The sequence below is a fragment of the Grammomys surdaster genome, unplaced genomic scaffold (genome assembly GCF_004785775.1).
Source record: "Grammomys surdaster isolate TR1022 unplaced genomic scaffold, NIH_TR_1.0 279, whole genome shotgun sequence".
In the NCBI taxonomy this organism is placed as follows: domain Eukaryota; kingdom Metazoa; phylum Chordata; class Mammalia; order Rodentia; family Muridae; genus Grammomys; species Grammomys surdaster.
Genome location: NW_021604720.1, coordinates 12,653,735 through 12,681,489, shown reverse-complemented (window position 1 = coordinate 12,681,489; position 27,755 = coordinate 12,653,735). Strand labels below are relative to the sequence as shown.

Sequence of the window (27,755 nt, the reverse complement as noted above, 5' to 3'; positions counted from 1 at the left end):
TTATTAAAAAAGAAATCTTTTTATTTTATCCCTAAATACAATTAGTTTCCCTAATTATAACCCATAATCAGTATCACCTAAAATATAGAAAGGTCTGTACAGAGGTGAATAACCCCCAAATCTCTTTTTCTCATTCTCTATACATATCTAGGGCAAATGAACTCAGAAAAAGTTGAGCTTAATTTGTCAAATTACTGTGTGCATTTAGAGACTCTTATGGAAATAGGGAGAGTCAGACACCAGAGAAATAACTTAAAAGAATAAAAGCTTTCCATGATGGAACCATCTGTGCACTGTTTCGAGCAGTCTTAGTGTTGTTCCTTCTGCAGATCCCAGCTCTGGACAACGGCAGGCACTCACGGGAACCAGTGGCTCAGTTCACTTGCTGTATGGTTGGTCATGGTGCATTTCTGGTGAGTAAGTCAGCAGTACAATCATGACCCAGAGATGAAGCAAAGCCTGGAGGGGAAAAAACAGTTCACGTGTCGGCTAAAAAATCAGTCTTTATCTGAGGACTGTAGAGGGAGGACAGGGACCATGCCTTGTCTTCATACCCATCTGGGGCAGAGTCTAGACATAGCCGGGGCTCAGTACATATTTACTGGCTGAATAATGGAGAAACATGTGACCCAATGAACTCAGGAACAGAGCTGCATACTGCAGACCTCTGAGCGGAGAGGAGAGCCTGAACACCAAACGTTCATGACTTGTATGTATCTGCAGAAACGACCTAGCAGGTGACTATGCAAAGAGAGCTTGGATAGCACCACTAGACAGACAGATTTTGGCTGACAAGACCTTGTACCACAGTTAATGACTGGTATTCTGAGAGACAGTTTAGTCAGCTTTGTTGATGAAGAGACGGGAAAGTATATTTGACAGGAACAACATGTCAGTGATAGATGTTGAATTAGTGACAAATTTCTGGCTTCCTTGGGACAGTATGAATGCCAGGAAGTCCCATCAGTTGAGGTGTATAAGCTCTGCAGGATATAACACACAGCATTTGACACTGACCAGTACCCATAGCACTTGTGGAGGCCGGTACCTGGGCAGTCAGCCCCTGTGATGGTTTGAATATGCTTGGCCCAGGGAGTGGCACTATTTGGAGGTGTGGCCCTGTTGGAGTAGATGTGTCACTGTGGGTGTGGGCTTTAAGACCCTCATCCTAGCTGCCTGGAAGTCAAGTCTTCTCCTCGCAGCCTTCAGATGAAGATGTAGAACTCTCAGCTCCTTCTGCACTATGCCTGCTTGGATGCTCCAATGCTCCTGCCTTGATGACAATGGACTGAACCTGTTAAGTGTTGTCCTTATAAGAGTTGACTTGGTCATGGTGTCCACAGCAGACAGTCCCTACAGGGTGCACCCTAAATCCCTTCTGATATCATTCCTTTTTTTCTTCCTCCCCACTCATCTCCTTTCTTAAATCTTTTTATTTAGAGGAATAACTCTTCCCTCTAGTGGAACATACAGAAATTTCCTTTAGAAGTAGGTTTCTATTTCTTAAGAAAACAGCTTTAACTCAGCCTAACCTCTTAAAGACACACTCAGCACAGTGAGTGGGCTTTTAGGCACAGCACACATAAACCAACACCACAAACTATTGCAATTGATTCTGCAACTAAAAACCCAGAAGAAAATGCATTGGTCTTAAGATCCTTCTACAAAAATAAAGTAAAACACATGAAAATAATCAAAGCAACTTTACAGAATTAAAATAAAAAATAAACCAGCTGTTCTATACTGTATTTTTGTCATTAGACAGGCTTAAAAATGGAAGTGACCATTAACCTACATTACAGCTAATTTTATCAGGCAGGAAAACTCTGAGCACTTATGTTCTCAACATAATATAAATGCTAACTTGTAAAGTATTTTAAGAAAAGCTTAATGGTCAAAAATGAGCTGTATTCTCTTTCAAAGTTGATTGGTAAAATACGAATAAGATTAGCAGCTAAGCTCACTCCTCCAGCAGAGCAAGATGCCCAAAGGAAAGAAGGTCAAGGGGAAGAAGGTTCCCCCCAACCCTCCCATGTCAAGAAACAGGCCAAAACGGTGGTCAATCTTTTGTTTGAGAAAAGGCCCAAGAACTTCGGCATTGGGCAGGACATCCAGCCCAAAAGAGATCTAACACGCTTCGTTAAATGGTCCCGCTACATCAGGCTGCAGCGGCAAAGAGCCATCCTCTATAAGCGACTCAAAGTACCTCCTGCCATTAACCAGTTCACCAGGCCCTGGACAGGCAAACAGCTACTCAGCTGCTTAAGCTTGCCCAAAAGTACAGGCCAGAGACAAAGCAAGAGAAGAAGCAAAGGCTACTGGCGCATGCTGAGAAGAAAGCTGCTGGCAAAGGGGACGTCCCAAGTAAGAGACCATCTGTCCTCCGAGCAGGAGTCAATACAGTCACCACCTTGGTGGAGAACAAGAAGGCTCAGCTGGTGGTGACTGCCCATGATGTAGACCCCATTGATCTACATCATTGATCCTGCCTGCCTTGTGCAGAAAGATAGGGGTGCCCTACTGCATCATCAAGGGAAAGGCCAGGCTGGGGGCCTGGTCCACAGGAAGACATGCACCACTGTTGCCTTCACACAGGTTAACTCAGAAGACAAGGGTGCTCTGGCTAAGCTTGTGGAAGCTATTAGGACCAATTATAATGACTGATATGATGAGATCTGCAGCCACTAGAGAGGCAATGTTCTGGGTCCTAAGTCTGTGGCTCGCATTGCCAATCTGGAAAAGGCAAAGGCTAAAGAACTTGCCACTAAAGCCGGGCGGTGGTGGAGCACGCCTTTAATCCCAGCACTCGGGAGGCAGAGGCAGGCGGATTTCTGAGTTTGAGGCCAGCCTGGTCTACAGAGTGAGTTCCAGGACAGCCAGGGCTACACAGAGAAACCCTGTCAAAAAAAAAAAAAGAGCTTGCCACTAAACTGGGTTAAATGTACACTTAAGTTTTCTGTACATAAATATAATTACAAAATTAAAGAAAAAAGATTAGCAGCTCAAACAACAGACAGAAATCAAGTGTGACATTACTTCTTCATTACTCACCATATAGATAATTACAAACACTCGTGCTATGGGGTATCTTCGGAGAAAAATTCCCAGGCGAATACTGTGCAAACGACGAGAGAAAGGCAATTATACTCAAATCAAACCTTACTGATGTTTTTAAAAATCTCACTCACACTATTTGTGTGACTACCACAGAAAAATGACTCACATGCTCACTTAAAATGGGGTGACACAGGAAGGTCATAGCGAACAAAATACTTCTATCATTATTTGGAGTTAGCGATTAAGACTTGAGCACAAGCATTTACTTGGAATGGTTAACCTAGGCTTCTGCACAGACACACTTTTCCAGAGGACTAGGCCACAGGAACTGAGGCAAGGCCAGGTGTGGTACACACCGCTAACCTCAGCACCTGCAGGTGGATCCCCACATGTGAATAGGAGGCCAGCCTGGACTATACAGTGGATTCTAGGCCAGAGTTACAAAGCTGTCTCAAAACAAGACAAAACAAACAAAACAGAAGAAGATTGAAAGAAGGGAGGGAGGGAAGGGATGAATGAACTCAGCAGACATGAGTGAAGTGACAGTAGTGTGATGTCCATCTCACTGCTCACAGCTCCTTGCAGGCTTTTCCTTATCAAGATGTATGTGTGTATGTGTGTATGTGTGTGTATGTGTGTGTGTGTGTGTGTGTGTGTGTGTGTGTAAACACACTTTTCCCTCTCTTACTGCTGCTAACACTTACACTGTAGGAAAGTTCTCACCGGGTGCTATGGTGAATACATGCACCTCAGACAGTGGCTTAAGTCCTGCGGCTTCAGGAACTAACCCCCCTCCTTCCCTGTCTCTCTTCTTCTTTAGCTCTAGTCTAACTTAGAAAGGCTAAGAAAACATCATTCTTATCACACAATTCATTAGACCACGTCTAACTATAAACACTAAAAGAAAAAGTGACATATTAGTGGTTTTTTAGGTATGAAATTTATCAAATCTCTAGGTAAACTATTAAAACATTTTCTTTATAAAGTAGATGCTTGTATAAAAATTTTATATGCAAATATATAATGCATATTGTAAATATTACGTATGGACATGCGTGAAACAGAAGTTATAAGGAGAGCGTCCAGCTCTATATTGTAGCATCTTTTCTTCAAATGCACAATGAAGTGCTGGGAGGAGACATCACATGAACACTCTCAGGAGACAGTTTTGAGATGTTCTGTCTATGCAGCCCAAGCTGGTCTTGACCTCATGAGGTCAATGTTCCTGTCTATGTCTCTGTAATACAGGCTGGGACTCGTTTCAGTGAACAACGACAGCCTCAGCCATCCATGGTGGCTCACATCTTTAATCCCAGCACTTGAGAGGCAGAGGCAGAGGCAGAGGCAGAGGCAGAGGCAGAGGCAGAGGCAGAGGCAGAGGCAGAGGCAGAGGCAGAGGCAGAGGCAGAGGCAGAGGCAGAGGCAGGTGGACCTCTGAGTTTGAGGCTAGTCTAGTCTACAGAGTGAGTTTCAGGATGGCCAGACTACAGAGAAACTCTGTATCTGTCTTGAAAAAGAGAGGGAGAGAAATAGGGAGAGGGAGGGAGAAAGAGAGGGGGGGAGGGGGAGGGGGGAGAGAAGGAGAGGGGGAAAGGGAGAGAGAGAAAGGGAAGGAGGAAAGGAGAGAGAGAGGGGGAGGGAAAAGTAGATATATGTACTTTTAAATTAAGGAATGACAGCTTCTTGGTAGTTTGTTGAACAAAGGATGGCCAGGATTAACAACATAATGCTTAACCACTGGCAGACTGCCTAAGGCAACGTCACAGAGCTTGGAAGTACCAAAAGGAATAAGGGAACTGCCACTTTAAATATTACCTCTGCCCAATGGGCTCAGGGTGACTGTACCAACTGGAAGACCTTATAAAAATAGTTGAGGGCCCATCACTCCCACTGAGTGGCACTGCTTACCTAAATTGGTCAATGGAGCTAGCAGCTTTCCGAACCTTCCCATACATTCCTGCCAGATTAGTTTCTGTGTCACTAAAAAGAACAGGAACATTTCGCAGGCGTGTCCCTATTTAAATAAGAGAACAGATTGATTTATATAGTGACACTAAAATTGCCTTTCTAAGAAAACTAGAGTTGAAAATGTATCAGATTATATGAAGAACTTCTTAAGACTAAGTTTCTAAGGACTACCCCAGTGTTGAAGAAACCCCAACACAGATCAAACAAAATGCTTCAATGTCCACTCAATATTAGTAGAAAATAAAAACTTTACACTATCTGGTGCTGGCAAGAGTTAACATTCCTGGGCTTTGGCTCTGAGAGAGGCCAGTAGCTTCTGCACCACTGAGGATGGGGCTCTTAGGTGGGAACATCCAGCTCCATCCACTCCAACCATCTGACTGCTTACTCCTGTCTCCTGGATCCATTAGGACACCCAGCTCACGTACCTAGAACTAGGATTCCAGTCTCTTTCTCTCCCTGGCAAACTCCCTCCCTTCATGTTTTCCCATCCTAGTAAATAACAATCCCACCCTTCCATCCACTCAGGCCGAATCTTTCACTCTTTTCTTTCATGCTTTATATCCAATCTGTCAGTAACTTTTGCCAAATCACGTTTCATGTAAATTCTCACGTCCCTCCATCCCTCACTAATCTCACTCTGATCAAAATGACCATCCCTCACAGGGATTAATGCAAAGGCACCCTGGCCTCTCTGCCTTTACTCTTAGCCCTCTGAGAGTTCTGGGTTTTTGTTTGTGGTACTTGGGGAAAAACCCAGGTCGCTTACATGTTAGCAGATGCTACACCACTGAACCACATCACCAGAGACATCCCAATACAGTGCCATCAGACCCTACCTTACTTAACGTCCTTGTGCAGGTCTCTGCAGCTTCCTCTAAGCTCTCTGGATCTATCAGGCACTACTGTCAGCCTCTCTCCGTCCAGGAACACAGCCCCCTCACGGCTTACACCTGCTCTTCTGACTGACTGGAACACTGTTCTTCCAGACCTCCTCACAGGTCACTTTCTTATCATACTCTTTGGAACTTTGATAATTTGTCTCTTTTCAACTGGATTTTCCATTGGCCACCGTACTTAAATTACAACTGATCCCCTTAGCTGGCATTCTCTCTTTCAAGTTTTTATTTTTAAATTAATGTTAAAATCAAAGACCTGAGAGATCTGCCCCATGACTTTGTATAGGCTTTATGAGGTTCAAAAGTTAAAAACTCCGATGTATTGCTATTGGTGCTGACATATTCTTTTGAAATATGCATCTTAATAATCTTCAGACTTTGCTATCTTAATTAAAGCACATGGACAAACATGCAAATTAATAAAGACTTCAACACTAACAGTCATTTACTACGGTATCATGAAAATGTATTTCCTTTAACTGTCCTGAAATTTCTATGCTACCAAATTCCTGCCTTGTCTCTGTCTTGTCAAGTATCTTATTATTTCAACGTGCTCCCCAATCTCAGGCCCTCTTTCTTCAAGTCTAACCTCATGAGACATTACTCTAATACACATATTTCTGATGATTTTACTAATGGCACAGGACCCAGGTCTCACATTGGGAGAAGAATCACTAAAGGAAGTTTCTTTTCAATAAAAACAGTCTTTCTGTAATTTTTCAAGATATGTTTGGTGCCATGTCCTTTCTAGGGTTACCTTCACCACTGTCAACTCCAGACATGTTAATGGAGGATCCGTTGCTGGGCCCCGTGGAGGCAGAGTGCACCTGCTGCTCGAGGCGCTCCAGCTGGAAGACCAGGGAGTTCTTCTCTGTGCTGAGGCTCTCCAGCATGGTCTGCTTCTGGATGAGTGTTTCCGTTAGCTGATGGAGTCGGTTTTCTAGCTCTGACTGGCTGCTGTTGCTTAAAGTTTTGTTGGTAAGCTGAGGGGTAAATGTTCACTAAATCAGTACACAGGCTCTAAGCTGGATGGTATACAAAGGACATGAATTGGGTCCTCAAATCTCTATAATGATTTTTTCACTGGCTAGAAGTGATTCTTAAACTAAATCAGTAGGCCACACATCAGCAGGTAGAGAATGTAAAGAAGGGGATTATTTCCTGAAAGTCATATAATACACTGTATACAAGTATTACTGTTATTGTGTATTAACTTCTTTGTTGTTGTTGTTGCTGATATAAAATGGTCTCCTTTTGTAGCTTTAAACTCACTACATAGCTCACGCTGACCTCCAATTCACAACTCTCCTGCCTCAGCTTCCTGAGTACAGAGGTTACAGGCAGGTGCCCATCAGGCTGGGCTTCTGCTCTGGTTTTGTATCATGAATACATGTGACTATGAAGACACACTGTACACTGTATTATTACTGCAGTGACATGGTCAAGTTTACAGGCCACAGTTCAAATGTCTTAAGCACAATTCTAAATCCACACTTCCACAGTATGGCACTGTGAAGTATAGCCCCGTGAAAGACCGTCCTCTATGATTCCCTAGCCATGTGACTTCAGACACAACAGACCATTCCCATCATCATGCACAACCCACTTTCAACTCTAGCACCAGAGTTTGCTTTTGCCTGTTCCCGAGTTTCCTGTGAGTGAACTTTCCTAGAAGAATAACACATTACTGTATAGATGTCTATCTTTTTGTTTTTATTTTATAATTTCATGTGTATGAGTGTTCTGTCTGCATGCATGTCTGTACAACATATTCATGCCTAGTGCTCATGAAGGCCAGAAGAGAGTTCCTGGAACTGGAGTTACAGATAATTGTGAGTCACCATGTAGATGCTGGGAATCAAGCATCCTAGGTATTCTGGATGAACAGCCAGTGCCCTTAATTACTGAGCTCTCTCTCCAGCTTCTGTATATAACAGCTCACGACTGGTTTATTCATTCATCTCTAGGGATACCTGGTTTATTTCCAGTTTGGACTGTTCATGAATAAATGCAAAACTCAAAGTGTTTTTGTGGGACACACCTAGAGTCACAGGGACAATGGATGATTCACCAGAAACAGCCAGCTGCCTGCAAGAAGTGGTGGTGCATGACTGTAAGCCTAGAACATGGAGGCCAAGCAGAAGGTTTACAGTACATTCAAAGTCATTCAGGACTAAATAGCAAGACCTTGTCTCAAAAACAAACAAACAAACACACAACAATTAAAAAAAAAAAAAGAAGAAGAAGGGCGAGCCAGTTTCCCCAGTGCTGTGTAGTCGCCCACAACCCCAAGGCTGAGCCACTGTCTTGGGAGTGAAGTGGGACTCGTCCTGATAACCCTGTGGTTATCAGCACCCACTCACAAGCTCATCTGACCCTTTGGAGAAGCTCCATTCAAGCCTTCTGTCCACTAACAACAATGGTATGGCAGCTTCCCATCACAGGAATTCTTACACTGGTTGTTTGCTTTCCAGAGCTGGCCATGTGTGATATGTCTGAGGCAGCACCAAGAGGGCAGAGGAGGTGCTGGGAGCCTCCTCTCCAGTCTGCGGCTGTCCTCCTTTCACGTCTGCACTGCCTTTTGGTGAGCAGAAATTTAAATTTTGATGAACTCAGTTTATAGTTTTTTCTATGACTAGGCCTTTTGTGTCTCCTCTAAGAAATCTTTCTTCTAAACTACATAAAAGGATCTGATACTTTCTTTCTAGTCCTTATAAGCTTAGGCCTAGCCTCATCAAAAACAATCTTTGAGGCTGGTCATGGTAGTGCATGCCTTTAATCCCAGTGTGGAAGAGGTAGAGGCAGGTAGATGTCTCTGAGTTTGAGACTAGCATGATCTACACAATGAGTTCCATACCAGCTAGGACTCTAAAATGAGACATGTCTCAAAAAAAAAAAAAAAAAAGTAAACTTTACAAAAGGGACAATGATTTTTTTTATTGTCCCATTCAATAGTCTTGAAGGAATCAAAACCATATATAGGTGCCATTATTTTATATTTTAAGAAATAGAAGAAGTGTAGTGACTTTATAGATGTCCTACTAATTGATATTGTGAAGATCAATCAGTAAATTTTTGATAGAAAAAAGAAACCATGAATATAATAATCAGCATGAACACACTAGGGTGAGAAGCCATGAAGTTTTGGTGATAAAGAGGCTTTGAGACACTTCTACAAAAAGAAGCCATAGTGTATGTCAATGAAGATTCAGCCAGTGTGAGACGAAACATCTACAGCAGCCCCAAACCTCACATACAATTCTGAAGGATATGGAAAGAGAAGGCCTTACTGAAGCAACTCAGGTCACCCACTTTCCCATTCCTACCTACCTGATTCCTCAGTTTTTGAATTTCTTCCTCTCGATCTTTAATCCTGCTTTGCAGTGTGTTCTTTGTTCTATGCAGATCTTCCTCCATGTAATGGAATTCCTAGTGTGAGGAGTGAACAAATCAGTCTGGGTGTGCTCCCTGCCATCTCCACAGCCCAAGCCCACAAGACTCATCCCGAGGACTCAGTTCATGCCATAGCCGCACTGCATGGACCGCACACGGGTGTGCATGCACACGGGTGTGTATGCACAGGTTTCACGGAAAGTCAACACTCTAGCATGATGCTGTAAGCATTGCTACTAGGATAAATCACTAGAAAATGCAGAATATTCTTACCTTTGAGCAGTGAGGACGAATGGGACATCATATATGAATGTAAGAGCTATTACAGGATAGTACTATTACTGGTTATGACAACCAACTGAAGAAACTTGCTATCTATAGTAAAGACTGGTGCTGTTAGTAATGTAATGTTCACAAATAATGTTTTAAAACACAAAGGGCCCAGTGGGGACAAGGCTGACGGTCTGGTGAAGATTTACCAGAAGGGTTCCCAGATTTCTTCTATGTTCTAGGTCTGTACAAATTCAAGGCTGAAATTATTCAACATGGTACACATTTAATCCTAAAATTAAATACTCCATCTAGAGTCTCTGATAAGGAAGTAGCCTACAGCTAAAGTCAGCTCATGTTCCTCTACTTCATAATTTTAAAAACGGCATTTGAGAGAGGTTACAGGAAAACATCTCCAATAATAAATGAATATTATCCTCTATCAATCACATTAAACTGCTGCCCTTTGATACACAGCAGCTCCTTGAATTAACTGCAACACAACTGTGAAAGGACAGTTAATCTTATAATGACATTAACTAAAGCAGCCTGCGATACACATGCCTTGAAGGTCTCCGCTTGGTTTTTTTCTTAACGCTTACAAATAATTTTAAATACTATTTCCATAATAAGTCTTAATGAAAAACTCATTTAAAGAATTCAAATATGCTTGAAAAGATAAAGAGAATTTAAAATACACAAAGTTAGAAATGTTCTGAGCAATACACTACGAATCACAAGAATAATTTTCTATTAATTAAATGGTACTGACTTTTTACTGTATGAAATAAGATAGCAAGTGCTAACAACAGTAGTAGTTATTACTATATCATTTTACATGACTACAGTCAGTAGATATTACTATGAGATGTAGAATCTTACTCTGAAAATGTGGCTATAAACATGTTTAATATCAACTGCTTCAATATAGAAACCACTGTATGTGCTACAATATAGTGATGTAAAGTAATTTGATTTGGGGACCTAATGGAAAGTAGCTAATACGGCACCAACAGGTTTCTAGCAGGGAAGTGGATGTCATGAGCACAGTGTGTTTTGTGTTTTTTACACACCCTGACAGACAGATGGGATACAGACATATGAAGTAGAAAGAATTCTGGGCTCTGAGCTGATGACACTGGTTTTACTGTAACTCTCTCATTTTATAGTATTGTGCAGTTATAACACCATTCTGTGCCCAATTTTCCATCTGTTAATATAAAACAACAACAAATCATGAGCTGGAGGGATGGATGAGCAGGTGAGAACATTTTATTATGAGGACTAGAGTTCAGCTCCCAGCATCCATTTTACAAGGCAGGTGTCCTGTAGCCCAACTCAGAGTGGATGAGGGCAGAGACAGGAGGATCACAAGGGTTTGCTGGCTCTAACTAAGCTGAGACAACAAGAGCCCCACACTTAGGAAAAGATGCTGTTTGTAGTGGCACAAACCTTTAATCCCAGCACTCAGGAGGCAGAAGCAGGTGGTTCTCTGAATTGGAAGCCAGCCTGATCTACAGAGTGAGTTCCAGGACAGCCAGGGCTACATAAAGAAACCCTGTTACAAACAAACAAACAAACAACAAACAAACAAACAAAAATGGGAGCTGGTGAGATGGCTCAGCAGTTAAGAGCACTGGTTATTCTTCCAGAGATCCTGAGTTCAATTCCCAGCAACCACATGGTGGCCCACAGCCATCTCTAGGGGGAATCTGATGCCCTCTTCTGGCATGTAAGTGTACATGCAGCAGAACACTCATATTAAATAACAATTTAAAAAAAAATGATAGAGGAGGACACCTGGTCTCTTCTAGCCTGTGCACACGCACAGGCTCATGCACCTGCACACATATCTGTGTATATACTCGCACACAAGCCTCACAAATAAATAAACCTTTAAAAACAAACAAACAAACCCCAGCACTTGGAAGACAGAGGCCACAGCAGCCAGCTGAGAATCTGTGAGCCAGCCTGGTCTACAGAGTTCCAAGAAAGCCAGTACTACACAGAGAGACTCTATCTTAGAAGACAAACAAGAGGGGTTCATGCCTTTAATCCACGGCCCCGCCCCGCCCTGCCCCAAGGTGAGAGTGAGAAGAGGCTCAGTTGGTAAAGGCACTTCCATCGAGTCTGACAGCCTCAGTTCAATACCCAGAACCTATGCAACCATAGAAGGAGAGAACCAACAGCACTAAGTTGTTGTCCTTTGACTTCTACAAGCAAGCAGTGGTACATATGTGATAGCATGCATATAAACAATACCGATAAACATTAAAAAAAAAAAAAAAACAAGTGAGCAAACAAAACCTCAAACCAGAGAGGGTGGGATGGAAAGGCAAGAGGAACCTGCAAGCTCTCACCTTATGCTAACTCTCTGAGCCCGTGTTACAAGCTTTCTTGGGAGGTGCCCTCTCCTTACCTGTTTCATTCGGTTCAGCTCTGTCTCCAGCTCTTGCTTGGATGCCTTCTGCTTAGCTATCTGGTCGTGCAGATCTTGTAATTGCTCTCTTGCTGATTCAGCCTCACTGACCTGCTGAGCCTCCATATCCTAAGAAGAACCATACACGTGAAAGCAAAAACAAAGGGTTCTGTTCAACAGGTACTGAACAACCATCACATCCTGTGCACTGGGCTCAGCAGCTCCCCGTGGAATAAGGGATCACAGGAATTAAATCAGATACTTTTACTACGTAATTTAGCTAGCACAGAGTGAACGACCAGGATGCCCCAGCTGCCTGGCTCACAAACCGCCTAGCCTTACGATTGAGCAGTAGTTTGCTAGGAAATTCATGCCATTGAAAATTTAACACTTTCAAAGAACAACACCAAAAGTGACTTCACTATAGTAGTTCTGTTGCTGTAGGCTGTAAATAGTGTGTGTACCACCCATCAGCACACAGAGAGTATTTATCCTGACATTACCAAAGTTAGCATGTGAACTGCTTCTATCTACCCAATTTTGTACCTTCCCATATTTCTTGGTCACACTTTTTCTCACACAGGTTAACCACCAGCCCATGCAGCAGGAGAAGAGATAAGAGCCAACATTTTCTGCATCTCATCCTTTGAAGCACTGTCTTTCCTCATTTTGCATCTCTTCAAACTCTTGAACTGAGACAACACAATCCTCCAAACTCATACACTTTTGTGGACTCAAAGGAAAAACAATAACAATGTTCCCAGCTTTGGAGTTCACGGGGTAGCAAATTAATCTTCGCCACCAACTCTCCCCACTCATTGGCTCCTCAGAGTCAGACAGAACCCACCGTGGCTCAGAGCATGCGTTTGGGAGCTGAGCTCGAGTCTCCACGCTAGCACATCATCAGCTGTCTGAGACTAGCACCTCCCTCTCAGGGCTCCAAGGAAGAAAACGTTAGCACAGGTGTGTGGGTGGTGACATTAAGTGCTCAGTAAATTTAACCTAGTGATTACTAGCAACTTTTTAACATTTGATATGTATATCTATTTTTATTTTTATTATGATGGTGATGTCTATGAATGATGAAGGGCAGGCCTGCCACCATGCGTTATGTAGGTAAAAGGGCGATGTGAGTCAGCTCCTTCCTTCTTCTACCTTTATGTCGGTTCTAGGGATTGAGCTCTGTTTTCACGCTGGGACAGCTGGTGCCTTTATCTGCTGAGCCAGCTGCCCAGCTCGACTAACAGCTTCTGTATTTCCCTGGATGTAGTGCTTCTTATAGACCTAATACAGACTCTCTAAACCTCTTCAGCAGGGGGGAAAAATGGGTGAATGTCGTGCATGATGCTGCGATGAAATATTACAAGTTGTTCTTATGGTTTTTTACCAAAAAAGGATTGAACAGATAATGAGTAAATTTAGCATCCATACAATTTCTAATTAGACATGACTAAATTTTTTGGAATTCATATATATTTACAAATTTTAAATGATTCTACTTAGAAGAAAAAAGACTAGAAGGCTCATTAATCTATCACCAGAGACTCTACCCTATGATATCTGTGTCAAAGATCCCCTATTTATGTGGAATAAATGGCCCAGCTTATTGTTTTGTGCTAGGGGAATTGGACCGAGGGCTCCCAAATGCTAGGCAAGCAAGCTATTACTGAGTCACATCCCCAGACTGTTACTTTTAGATTAAACACAGCACTTATACACAGACTACAATTATAAAACTATGCATAAAACTGTAATTAGTTTCTGAACCCATGCTAATGCAAGGAAACATTTCAGTTTTATAGAAAAACCCCAACTAGTTTACTTTGAAGTAGCAGAATTTAAGCTCTAAACATTTAAAAATCCTCCTCGGTTTCCTGGTGCAACTTTCGGCTTAAGTACATGGCAGCATATGGTTCACACATCACATGTATTTGTTACCCCTTGGAGTTACAGTCAGCCAACAGACAAGAAACCTACTCCTACAGATAGAGTTCTACATGGTAATTAACATTCTAGCAGAATGAACACATTGTTTTAATCATGCCATCTCCTCCTAAAATACAGAATCATGACCTGATTTCAAACTGATGTAGCCGCGGGAAATGGTTGTCTGGGATGCTAGACAATTAGTTACCTGCAGCTCAGATCTCAGCTGATGTATCTGGCCCATGAGCTTCTGGATCTCTTCCTTCTGCATCTCCTTCTCATGCCGAAGTTCTTCCAGTTCCATGCTGCTAGCAGTACTGCTATCTAGGCCTTCAAAACTTGAGCCTTCCTTTAAGCTGTTGATCAGTTTTTCTTTAGACTGTTGTGCAACAGAGTATAATTAAGCAAAGATGATATCAGCTTATTTTTTTAATATTTATTTATTATACCTATTTAAGTATTTTGCCTATAAGCATATCTATATATCATATAAGGCCTGGTTATCAGAGGTCAGAAGAGGGCATCAAATCCACTAGAACTGGTATAGATGGCTGTAAGCCACCAGGTGGGCACTGGGCACTAAAGCCTCTCTAGGAGCAACCAGTGCTCTTAACTTCTGAACCATCTATTCAGACCCTAGCTTGTACTTTACTCATTTTATTTATTATTTCTTTTTATGATGCTAGAGACTGAGCCCAGGGCCACACACGTGCCAAGTCCACTTCTCCACTGAGCATTATTCCCAGCTAGCTTACATAGTGTCATCTCAGCATACAGAAACAAAGCCCCCAGACACTCATCCACAGAGTGAACCCATAGCTTACTGAAGCTGTGGGGATAAATATGCAAGAGATTCTTGCTGTTCTGTCCCTGGATCTTAGGTCCCATGATCCTGTCATAGTTGCAAATGTTTCGTAAGATTTTCCTCTTATTTTTTTCTTCTTATTCTTCTTTTACCAATAATACTTATGCTTAGGGAACATATATTATGCACTTGGCACTGCACTAATAGCCCCGTGAGATAAAGAGAATGTCCCCCGTTGAAAAGCGCTCTCTGCTTCACAAACTAAACAGAAATTAGTACTACCAGCAGAAGAAAGCAATAAACTCACACAAGGGGGAATTGGTCAGATTACTCAGCGTTCTGAGCTGGACAGGACGCTTCGCCTGAGAACACGTCCAGTGACACTGAGATATGGCATGTTTAAAACATACGGAGAAACATAAAAGCGTGTTGCTGTGTGGGAAAGTACCGTGGGAGGCAGCTCAGGGAGTTCCTGTGAGTGATGCCAGGCTAAATTTTATTTACTTTTGTTTTGTTTGAGATGGAGTCTTGCACTGTAGTCCTGATTGGTATTGAACTGGTCAAAATCCTTCTGCTTCAGCATCCTAAATGCCAAAGTAACAGGCAGGTGCCAACTTATCTGGAGGCCTAATTATTTCATTTGACTTAGTAGGTTAAATCAAATTATCAGTGAGCAGGGAAGTGCTGTGACAAAGAGCATTTCAGGAGGGTTGACCAGGCAATGTGGTATAGCAAGCATGCAAATCATAGTCCATGGGCCTATCTGGCCAGTTCCTGTACAGCTCAAAAGCTAAACGTGTTTTTTCACATTTCAAATGGATTATAAGAAGTAAAATCAAAGAATATACAATGGCAACCATTTAGTCCATAGAATATATAGTATTTATTACATGGTCCTTTTCAGAAAACCTGTGGATCCCTTTATGAAGATCTTGGATGATTTCATGAATATCAATCTATTAAGTTCCCGTTCTCAACTAGTAAGAATTAAATCTTTCATCTTGAGTACAGAATTTTAGTTATTCCTTTTTTTCAAAAAATATTTTCCTTTTCTTTTTAAAGACTTGTTTATTTTATGTATATGAGTACACTGTAGCTGTCTTCAGACACACCAGAGGGCATCAGATCCCATTACAGATGGTTGTAAAACACCATGTGACGGCTGAGAATTGAACTCAGAACCTCTAGAAGAGCAGCCAGTGCTCTTAACTGCTGAGCCATCTCTTTAGCCCAAGAATTTTTCCTTTTTAAGATGGTAGAACTATAGGCATTTCCATTTCTTTAGACTTTATTTTTTGCAAATTTGCTACCCTGCACATCACTGTTTATAAGCTGCCACCCGCTCCAATCCTTAGACTCTGAGACCTGCACCAGCTATGGCCTTCCGTTACAGTTATGCTGCCAGCTAAGCTGTCACTACCTTTAGGTCTTCACCTCCCCCTTTTGAGCATCCCAGGGATTCCATATGCCAAATCCAAGAATTCTATTTACCCCTCATCAAGTTACAGAAGCTGCCTAACTCTCTCCCTAGCCCAGCTTCTTCCTAGTTCTCCAAATACTGGCCACTCTTTTTGGGGAGTTTTCTTTGCCCAGTTTGAACGCTGATGTTTAATTATGTAATTAGCCACAGGCTTCCTCCTCTCAAGCTGCACACTACTGGGGATTAGTCTCACTTACACCCTTGCCACCGTCTCCCATGGCTAATGCCACACCTCTCTGCTGAGCGTCAGGCTTAGATTTCTAACTACCTTCCTGACACTCACTTCAATGTCACATCAGTTTCTCAACCTCATCATAATTTGTCATAACCCTTCAACCCTAACATGTTGACATTCTTACTTGTGCCTTTCAGAGGACAAGAAACATCCTTACATGCAAGCAGAAACCCAGAGTCATCCCAGATTCTGTTTGACTTCTTTCCTTTCTCTCTTATTAAATTTTCAATGTAAATTTCTCAAATATTCTATCATCTACCTATTAGCTGCCCCCAGTAGCCATGCTCACTTCATGACCCTCCAATCACCTGCTAGCATCCTACTGCCTCTGAGCTACCATCTCACCTGTTCCTGCATGACAGTTCTTGAGTACCAGATGTTGTTTTGGGATGCAAATGAGCAAGAAAATGTCCAGCTTTAGCATAAGTTCTTCACTGCTGCTACGCATCTTAATTTCAAATCTCATACTGCTACTCAATTTCTTTAGAACCTCTCCCCCCTAACCTACAGGATAAAACCTGCATGGGCCTCCATAATCTGATTCCAGCCATCACTGCATTTCATCTCTACCATCTGATCTCCAATGCGTTATACTCCAGCAATGAGCACTAGCTCCCCAGGCATACCATGTTCTCTCAGGACTGCTGCCTCTGGCACAGCTTCCTATCTGCAATCTCTACCCTTGTGTGAGCCTTCATACTTATCCTTCAAGGTTCTCTTTAGAGTGTCAGCTCAGTGCAGTGAACCCTGGCATCCCTGGGCACTTAAGGGCTTTTTTCTCTTCCCCAAGTCCTATTGTATTGCATCAGTGACTTTACCTTGTCAATTATTTTGATTTTTAAAATTCTGCTAAGCTGAATGTGCCCTTAAAGCAAAAGAGAAAAAAAAAAAAACAACTAAAGTTTTATAAATGACTGTATGGGTGTGTGGGTTCATACTTTACTATTATTTGACAGTAATATTTACCAGAGCAAAACAAGGAGGAAGCTGGTTTAGGAGTTGAGACTCCTAACACCTAAACAGCAAGCAGCAAGAAGCAGCGGTCAGGAGGTGAGTAGAGACATGCTTCAAGTCTCCTGAGGTGACAGGTAGAAGCAGAATGAGCATACAGCATATGAGGTAGGAAAGAGGGTTTAGGAAAGGACCAAAAGGCATGTTTAGTCTTTGGGGCCTGGAAGAGAACCCAGAGAGCTGGAGACAATGACAGGAGGTCAAAATAGGAGACAAGGGGGTATGTGGCACAGGAGACAGGATCTCCAAGATGGAGGGAGAATAACAGAGCCAACTGTGTTTTCAAAGTCAAAATGTATGCAGACAACATTAACATATGACACCAAACATAAATTCAGGTCATTCTAGACCTTTTGCTTTTAAACCTTTTCTTTTCTTTGTTTTCTTTCTTTTCTTTTCTTTCTTTCTTTCTTTCTTTCTTTCTTTCTTTCTTTCTTTCTTTCTTTTCTTTCTTTCTTTCTTTCTTTCTTTCTTTCTTTCTTTCTTTCATTTTTTTTTAAAAAAGATTTATTTTATGTATATGAGTATACTGTAGCTGTCTTCAGACACACCAGAAGAGGGCATCAGATCCCATTACAAATGGTTGTGAGCCACCATGTGGTTGCTGGGAATTGAACTCAGGACCTCTGGAAGAACAGACGGTGCTCTTAACCCCTGAGCCATCTCTCCAGCCCCATTCTAGACCTTTCTGAGAAGATAATTTTAGAAATGTGATAGACAGAAATCATGTGATGGAACAAAGAGAATAATTACTTAATAAATGAAGACGTCATAGCCCCAGGCATTATGACACATTTGAATTGAGACAAAATGGAACAGTTCAAAGAAGAAGGGCTACAACAAAGCAAAACAAAAGCAAAAAAACAACTTATTTTCTCTTGTGGGAGGGGTCCAGTCTAGTATTCTTTCTTCCACTAGTGACCACCACATGCTTTCATGAGCTAAGGCACAGTAGCAGTAGACACACACACAAAAAAAAAAAACCATAAGAACAAAAAAAAACAACTCAAATTGAAGCAAGCAGACAGACTCCGTGCAGACAGACAGACTAACCTAAATACAAATGAAAGCACATGTTTTCTCTCGGATGAAATGCTGAGAGCTGCACTGGTGACTACAGTTTTCACAGGAACCAAAGGAGCATAATACAGCCTCTTAGCAACAAAAGCGCCATCAGAGATGAAGATCTTAGCAAGCAAGCAGTGGTAAGATCAAGAATTTCTACCCTTCTCATCCGAGTTCAGTGTGCAGCAGGGCACTGCAGCCAAGGCATGCCCCAGTGTGTAGAGGGACACACACACACACACAGTGTGTAGGGCGTCTCCCAGCGAGGGGCACACCAGAGTGCACTCGTGCTTACCTGGAGTATCCTTGTAGCTTTTTGCTTGTAGTCAACTAACTCCTGCTTAGCAGTCTCCAAGCTCGACCTGTGTAGTTTGACTTGCTGCTGGAGTTCGTCAACCTTCTTCTTCTCCTCGGAGTACTTTCTCTCTGCCAGAGTAACTGCTTCTGCCAGATTCTGACGTTCCACTTCCATTTTGTTAAGGCGTGCAGCAAACTCACTCTGTAGTAAATTTTATATTATATATATTCTATCATTTATCTTGAAATATACTTACAACCATGAATTCAGATATCTTAAAGGGATTTACTAGCTCTGACTAAAAATGAGGAGTAAAAAATAGAAAAATATAAAGTTGTGGCTCCTGAGCACAGCAATACATTAAAGTCAACTAGGAGTCTGTTCAAGGTGCTACAAGGTCTTTTCTAGGCTTCATGAACTGTAATTTCCCACTTTGGTAGTGGGGATCTGTTTTCTAAGAAATATGGCAGGTGAGCCAGGTACAGTGTTGGACACTAACTTCAGCACTTCAGAGACTGAGGTAAAACGGTTGCTACAATGAGAAGTAACCCTCAGCAGGTTAGTGACGACCACATTTTATTTTATTTTAATTAATTTATTTTTGAGGCAGTCTTTCTCTGAACCTGGAGCTCACCATGGCTAAACTAGCTGGCCAGAGAGCTGCAGGAATCTGCCTGTCTCCTGCTAACCCAGAGCTGAGGTCACAGATTTGTGCTACCATATCCACCTTTTCACATGTCCCAACTCAGGTCCTCGTGCTGACACAGCACACAACTTACTAAAGGATCTCCCCAGACTCCACTACATTCTATTTCTATGGCCTTAATAGGATTTCCTTGTATGGACATACCACAACCTGTTTATCCTAGCAGCAAATGCCATTTGTATTTCTAGCTTTCCCAGAATACGAAGATTGTTCTACACACAATCAACAAAATTTTATGTGAACATACATTTTTCATCTCTGGGCAGATACCTAAAGTAGAACTGTTAGGCCATATGTGAATTCTATGTCTCTGTGTAGCTTCTTGAAGAACTTCCTGTTCTTAGAAAAACTGAATATTTTTAAAACAACTTAGGTAATATGACTCTTGTTCATTTGTAAATTTTAAGGAATCTAAGTACAGACCAAATATCCCTGAATAAAGTTTCAATATCTGAGTGTTGAAATTGCAATGTGCTAAATTATTAAAAATAATTCAAAGCCGGGCGGTGGTGGCGCACGCCTTTAATCCCAGCACTTGGGAGGCAGAGGCAGGCGGATTTCTGAGTTCGAGGCCAGCCTGGTCTACAGAGTGAGTTCCAGGACAGCCAGGGCTATACAGAGAAACCCTGTCTCGAAAAACCAAAAAAAAAAAAAAAAATAATTCAGCAAGGATTAAGATAATTTTTCCAAATATCCAGGTTTCTGTTTGACAAAATGCACAGTAAAATTCTGCTGATGAACTGAGATGCTATGAAGTGCAGAGGCATCCTCCCTCCCTCTGTACCAAGAGGACACACACACAGTATCTCCCCTCTAACCTGCATTTGTTTGTAGCTCTCTTGCTCTCTCTTTAGAGCAGCATCCACTTCATGTAGCCTCTCTTGAAGAGTCTGCAGAGCTTGATTCTGCAGGCTACTACCTTCATTGTGATCCTGCATTATTCTAAACAAATAAAATAAAATTTAATCACATGAAAAAAATGCATTTCCACAGGGAACAAGCAATCAGGCACCATAATTCTTAGAGCATCTATAAATTAGTCAAACAAAGATGGTCTAAGACATTCTTAACAGAATATTTTTAGGCCATATATGAATACATGCCATGTATTAAATAATGGATGGCATTATGCTTTTCAAATACTCTTAAATTTAGAATTTGCTATGTATCTCAAGGGTCAAAAAAAAAATGAATCCATTTTAGTCATTTACATTTCCAACTTTATTAAGAAATCTTCCCTCTGGCAAATTTCTAAAGAGATGATTCTTCCTAAGTTGGAAAACACTACAGTATTTCCATACTTACACACTCCAGCTTGCCTCTTCTGCATTAGCAGAATTACCTACCGTGACTTTTCACTTTGTAAGGCTTCCAGTGCTTCTGTGCGGGAGCTCAGCACCTGGTCAGCCTCCTGCAGCCGCACTTTGAGGACAGCCAGCTGGGAGTCCTTTGCAGCCACCGCTTCAGTGAGGTCATCGACTTGGGCTCGTAGTTCCCGAGTTATTCGATCACTCTTTGAATTGTCAACATTCCATTTTTCAACTCTTACTCTCGCCTTATTTAATTCTATAAAAAATAAAATTTCTTAAGTCAAGCAAAACAACATATCTTTTTGTGGTATACATAGTGATATACGTAGTTGACCACCAAAAACTATTTTTAAAGATTTGAAACAAATTTCACAGAGTTTCAGAAAATATTCTATTTCATAACTATATTTCCTAGTCAGTTTTTAAGAACCTTATTATGCCCCTCTGGCCTTGTTTCATGCCTAAATAAAACTTCCTACCATTCAGTTGCGCTGTTCTCACTGGCCCCACTGGAAGCAGGATGAGCATTTCCTGTCCCTTTCCTCTCTCCTCAGCCACACATGCCCACACACCCTCTGTCAATACCACACTCAATACCACAGACCCAAAGTTATTCTTCTAAAAGATTTATTTACTTAAATGTGTATGGGACTTTGTCTGCATGTATGTTTATTCACCATATGCATGCCACATGTTCCTAGAGGTCAGAAAAGGGCATCAGATCCCCTAGAGTTAGAGTTATAGATGGTTTTGACCCACGATATGGGTGTGTGGAGCAGATGAGCTCCTCAGGAAGAGCAGTCAATTCTCTTACCTACTGAGCCATGTCTCCAGTCCCAACTTTCTTAAAAAATTCATCATTTCTGAAGAATTAGAGGGTTTTCTACTTACAGATCATGTTACTGCACATTTCTGGAAGTCATTATTCTCATTGGTTTCCAGGTTCATTGATGGTCCCTGGAGTGGTAACACTGTGACCATGCCTACTAGTGTCTAACACTTTGCATACTTTAACTTTGGTTCATGAAATAGTTTTCCTTTAAAGTTCAGAAGAGGGCTAGAGAGATGGCTCAGTGGTTAAGAGCACTGACTGCTCTTCCAGAGGTCCTGAGTTAAATTCCCAGCAACCACATGGTAGCTCACAACCATCTGTAATGGGATCCAGTGTCCTTTTCTGCTGTGTCTAAAAATAGCTAGTGTACTCGTACATAATATAAACAAATAAATCTTTAAAGTTCTGAATAAATAATTAGAGGATTATTAATATCTGGTTTCTACTGGTACTTAAATTTAATAATTTATACATGTGAACCCAGTACTTGTCAGGTTGAAACAGAAAAACAAGACTGCATTGAATCTGAGGCTAGCCTGGGCTACAGGGTTATTACTCTATCCTCCATTATTTTATTTTATTTTATTTTATTTTATTTTATTTTATTTATTTTTTTTAATTTAGTGGTTTCTTAAGAGTCTAAACTAGTCAAGATTCTATTTTATGCTTGTAGAATAACTGGTTCTATTTCTAAATTTAGACCCTACTTTTCCATGGAAATAACATTTCACAAGCCCCATTATGGTCCTACCTTCTTGAGTTTCTTTGGATCTCTGAAGTAATGAGGCCATTTCCTGATTTAAAGACTGGACTTCATTCCTGAGCAACTGATTTTCCAGTCGGAGATTAGACAGCTCATGTGACCTGCTACCATCACTAAGTGCAGAGCTGTGCTCCATGCTGGTAGCATTTGATGTGCTTTCCTCTGAGGATTCCTTGTGAACTTCAGGCACAGAATTAGAACTGTTCACTTCTGTAAAACAAGAACACAATTGCATACAATAATATAGTCACTATGCAAGCAACAGTCACTTGATTCTGGAAGGCTGCTATAGTTTGGATCCCAGAAAAATACTATTAATTCTCAACGGATCCCTTCTAGTGAAAATATATCCTTATGAGTGGAACCTACAGACTTACAAAGTTCCTCAAAGTCTAGACACACTAGAAGAAAGAGGACAGAATATAAAACACTTCTGGGAAGAAGACAGATTTTTTTTTCCAAGACAGGGTTTTTAAGTATACCAGTCCTGGATGCCTGGAACTTACCTTGTAGACCAGGCTAACCTCGAACTCACAGAGATTCACCTGCCTCTGGCTGCCAGAGATAATTTAAACTCTGAGTTTTCTTTTTTCCAGGAAAAAACAAAAACCAGGGTAGAAGTATCAGCAATGAAAATACTAAGAAGGTACCACAGAACAGGTGTGAGGTTCAAGTCAAGAAGACTAATTCTGCTGGGCGGTGGTGGTGCACGCCTTTAATCCCAGCACTTAGGAGGCAGAGGCAGGCGGATTTCTGAGTTCAAGGCTAGCCTGGTCTACAGAGTGAGTTCCAGGACAGCCAGGACTACACAGAGAAACCCTGTCTCAAAAAACCAAAAAACCAAAAAACCAAAAAACCAAAAAACAAAAACCAAAAAAAAAAAAAAAAAAAAACCAACAACAAAAAAGAAGACTAATTTTACAGGTCAAGCAGTTTGTTACACCCAAACTGAATCTAAAATGTCTTGCCAAAGAATGCCATAGGAGTTCAAATCTATCTTATTTTTAACTAAGTGTGATGTAAATTCACATTTAACGTATTTTATTTTTTAATGTGTATACATATTTTGCCTATATGTATGTCTGTGCATTTCATAAATGCCCTGTACCAATAGAAGCCAGAAGAGACTTGATCTCCTGGAACTGGGGTTGCAAACAGTTGTGAGCTGACATGTGGGTGTTATGAACAAAACCCAGGTCCTCTGTAAGGGCAGCCAGTGCTCTTAACCCCTGAGCTGTTTCTTTAGCTCCACAATTAACTTACTTTTAAAATTATATGGGCAGAAGGGAACTACCCACAAGGTTGGATAAACAAGTAATAACATGGTACCTCAGTGTCTTTGGTAGCTGAGTAAATGCAAAGTAAAAACACAAGAAGCCAGGTATGTTGGTATACACTATAATCCCATCTCTTAAAAGGCTAAGCCAGAAGCATCACCATGAGATTGTGTTTACCTCGGCTATCCTGTGAGTTCAAGGCTAGCCTGGGATAGACTATTTCTCAAACTAATATTACAATGAGATCCAGGCCAATACTAGTAACCTAGCACTTAGGAGTGCTACAATGATAAGAACTGGGACAATTTCAAGTTCTAGATCTTGTCTCCAAATACCAATAAATAAATAAATAAGAAAGACGTTTTCCCTAAAAAAGTCAAGGTCTTCAAGATAAGAGGTTCAGCAGGTAAGAGGCTCTTGCTGCCAAGCCTCACGACCTGAGTTAAGGCCCCAGAGCCTGCATGGCAGAAGGAGAGAACTCCCTCAAATTGTCCTTTGATCTCTACATGCCTCTGTGGGACATGTATGCCCACACACCTCCAGAAAACACACATATACGTTTTTAAATATTGACATCTTCATTAGATCAAATAAACAAAAAAGGTTTATCTGACCACAATATTATAAAGTTATAAAAAATAAAAGTAGGAAAATCTCTTATTTGTAATTGAGAAAAATTTAATTCAAAAGTCAAAGAAAAATCATAAATTTAGAATGTATTTACCACTTATCACATAATTTTTAAAAGTCTATGGTATTCAATAAATAAGCTTGTAAAAAAAGACTGTAGGGTAGCATATAGATAAAAATTACAGGAGAGATCCTGTAATGGGATGAAGAATATTATCCAAACATTTTAATTTAGGATGGCACATCCAATCTACTTAATTCTGAAAGAAACAGACTGATTAACTACCAGGACTTTGGCTCCCAGAACTTTCTTCTGTGGCCTTGATGGTGGTTACACTGGTGCTGACAGAACTGACACCTGATGACTGGGAACTTGGAAAGACAGGAGCTTTGCCCTTCTCTCTCTTGACTTCCACTCTCCCCGTGGGCTCTTTCTGGGAACTGTTAAGAAAATCAAACAGCAGCTCATCGTCAGGCTCTGACTTTTTCCTTCGAACAAACTGGGATGAAGGCCTAGGGACAGATGCGTGTTCAGTGGGATGGGAGGCATCCCCGGCTGTCCTGGATCCGACCTTCACATTTGCTGTGCCAGCTATGATGGTGGCTTTCTGATGTCGGATGTTATCAGCAGCTGAGGAAATATAGTTAGCTTTCTGTCCAGTCTGGTAAGTTGAGTCTGTGGTTTGCTGGTGAAGTTCAGGATAGTCAGTATTTTTGCTATAAAAGATGTTGCTGGTATTCTCCTTTCTGAGAGCTGTTGCAGCCCCCTGATCCACTCGGTTTAAAAGATCTTCGGCCCTTCCAGCAAGGTCAGCAAACCAAGACATGATGGTAGCAAAGTAATATTACTGATGAACCTGTTTAAAAAAAAAAAAAAAGGGACACGATTTGATCACTGTCTTCTGGAAAGAGTCCTGGGTTAAAATCCTAACCTGCCTCATACGAGCCAGACAACCTTGAACAAATTACTACTAGAAGCTGAGGAACCTTATCATGAAAATGGAGAACAGTAAGTATACTTCTTTACAGAATGTTTTGTAAGTATTTCTGTGATGGGTCTGTGCTGTGCAGCCCAAGTTTCTATGAACACATCAATTTCCTATCTGAACTTTCCAAGTACTTGTGGCTACAGGGACTCATCACCACACGGAGCTCAGACGGTTTAGAGATCAAATAATGGGGGAAACACTTTGAGAAGCTTTGCATACAGAAAACCCCTCTACTAGCTTCCACTATTACACCTACTACTATTTCCCTTATTATTTCAACAAAGGGCAAATCTTAAAATAGCAAAAACATGTTACAGACTGTGTTGTGTTCCCCAAAATTCACATACTGAACTCTAAACTCAAAGGCCTCAGTATGCCACTTAATAGAAAGAGGGTCTTTAAGGATATAATTTAAATTAAACTGATGTTTATTATTAGAAGAGATATATCCACACATAGTCATAAAGAGAGACCATGTAAAAACATGAGAGAAGACAGCTATCTGTAAGGCAAAAGAAAATCCTCAGAAATCTGCCTGCGGACAGCTGAACAGGAAAAAAGCCCTAGCCCTGAAGCTTGGCTGTCTGAATTCAAACCACAGAACCTATTGAGGAATGAGGCAGAAAGTGCAAGAAAGTTGTCAAAACAAAAAAAACCCACTTGACTATCACAAAAGTTATTACTGTTAAAATGAAACATGCCTGCTGGATAGTGGTGGGACTCAGCTTTATTCCCAGCACTTGGGAGACAGAGGCAGGTGGATCTCTGAGTTTGATGCCATCCCGGTCTACAGAGTGAGGACAGCCAGGGATATAGAAGGCATCCCTGTCTTGAAAAACGGTAACAAACAAAACAAAAAGTGAAGCACTCCTGTGATTTATGCATACAGCATAAATAGGTCTAAAGTAAGTTTTCAGTAATTTAAATACTTAGTACCTATGATGTGCATGCTGAGTCCAAATTTTTTTTTAAATGACTGTATAAATTACCTATTCGACCAACACATGCAAACACCTTACAGGTGCCACATAAGTCAAGGCAACCACGCTGTAGAATAAAGTAAACTAATAAGTTACCAACATTGGTTGAATGTGGTGAGCATTCCTTTGGCTTGGAACTGTTATGTAGCTGACTCTTGGGCTTCCTTCGCTAAAATGTCATCAGAGTTCTTTCCTTCTCATCTAAGCTAGGTCTTTTTATCCTGTGTGCATACCCTTCTTTTGCCTTACACTGCTTCAGGTTGCTGTAACTGTTGCTTTAATACATCTGTCTCTCCCTGCAGGGGATCGGGGAGTGGGTGGATAAACACAATGCCTGATTTGCTCACTAATGAATTCCGAATCTAGCCCACACAGGTACTTCTAGAAACACTACTGATGCAATCCATCCTTATATGTCAAGTGTTGTGCAAACAGGATCACGAAAAACAGTATCAGCTACATTATGTGGTAAATTGCAATGTCCTTTAGAAACATACATGGATCTGGTTTAGAAAGATCCCAGAACTTAGATGGCACCTCAGACACTGGAATCTAAGTCAACCTAGTGGTAAATCCACCTTTTAACCTCTTCCTCTCCGCATCTAACCTCGTCGGGAGTTAGTTGTTGAAACACACTCTTTAGGAAACCCATTAGGTGTGTATTTCAGTTTATGAGAAATCAAATGAAAATGGAATGTAACATGCATTCTGACTTATAAAACGCCACACAAGCGCAATGTAAAAACTGGTGATGAGCGAAAGAAAATTAGCTCTCCTAATAAAAAAAGCCTAAGGACACTTAATTAAGGTCTTGCCTCCCATCTGAAAGTTAACGGGGCTTTAAAACACATCCTCCACATGGACTGTAGACACTGAGCTGGGACTGACCTCTTGTCTCAAGTGACAGACTCCAAGAGGGGACTTCCCGTGGTGCAAAGCCACCAGGAAGGTCAGATGTCACACAGAGGCGGGGTCAAGGGTCAGGGTTCAGGCCCGACAGTGTGACCATGGGTCCCGGGAGGCGAGAATACACCGCACTGCGCCCCCAGAGCAGAGTCGGGGTGCGGGCAGGTCAGCCTAGGCGGCCGGAGCCTACGGGGCTGTGGCGTCCCGTTCCTTGGCCCTGACGGAGATGAGCACGTCGGCGCTCGGGAAAGGCGGAGACCGGGTCTCATAGGCCAAGCCGTCCCGCCCGCGGTCTGGTCGCGCCTCACCTGAGGACGCCGAGCGGCAACGCCGCGGCTTCGTCGCCCGCCCGGGCCGCCACAGCAGCCGGCTGCTCCCGGACCTGCCGGCTAGCTCTTCCGGGAGACGTGGAAGGGCGGCGAGGACCTCAAAACAGAGTGGCCGCCCAGCTGCCTGAGCGGCGGGGAGCTGAGCGCCGCCGGCCGCCAAGCAGGTCACTCAGGCGGCGGCGCCGGCCGCCGCGGGGCCCTAGCGCC

General features: G+C 41.8%; 1 protein-coding gene across 2 annotated transcripts; it reads right to left on the bottom strand.

The window, feature by feature from the left end:
* Golga5 (golgin A5) lies at nt 1-27,755 on the bottom strand. 2 transcript variants are annotated; one of them, XM_028777322.1, is made up of 13 exons: nt 27,528-27,755; nt 24,631-25,201; nt 22,426-22,647; nt 20,879-21,098; nt 20,351-20,474; nt 18,824-19,027; nt 14,141-14,311; nt 12,007-12,135; nt 9,255-9,353; nt 6,682-6,907; nt 4,966-5,071; nt 3,052-3,115; nt 1-459 (listed from the first exon to the last, which is right to left on the bottom strand). In XM_028777322.1, the coding sequence occupies exons 2-13, from the start codon at nt 25,169-25,171 to the stop codon at nt 379-381; spliced, it is 2,187 nt and encodes a 728-aa protein (XP_028633155.1). In that variant the 5' UTR covers nt 25,172-25,201; nt 27,528-27,755; the 3' UTR covers nt 1-378. The 2 variants fall into 2 exon arrangements, with proteins under 2 accessions (XP_028633155.1, XP_028633154.1); XM_028777321.1 differs by lacking the exon at nt 27,528-27,755 and adding an exon at nt 27,202-27,470.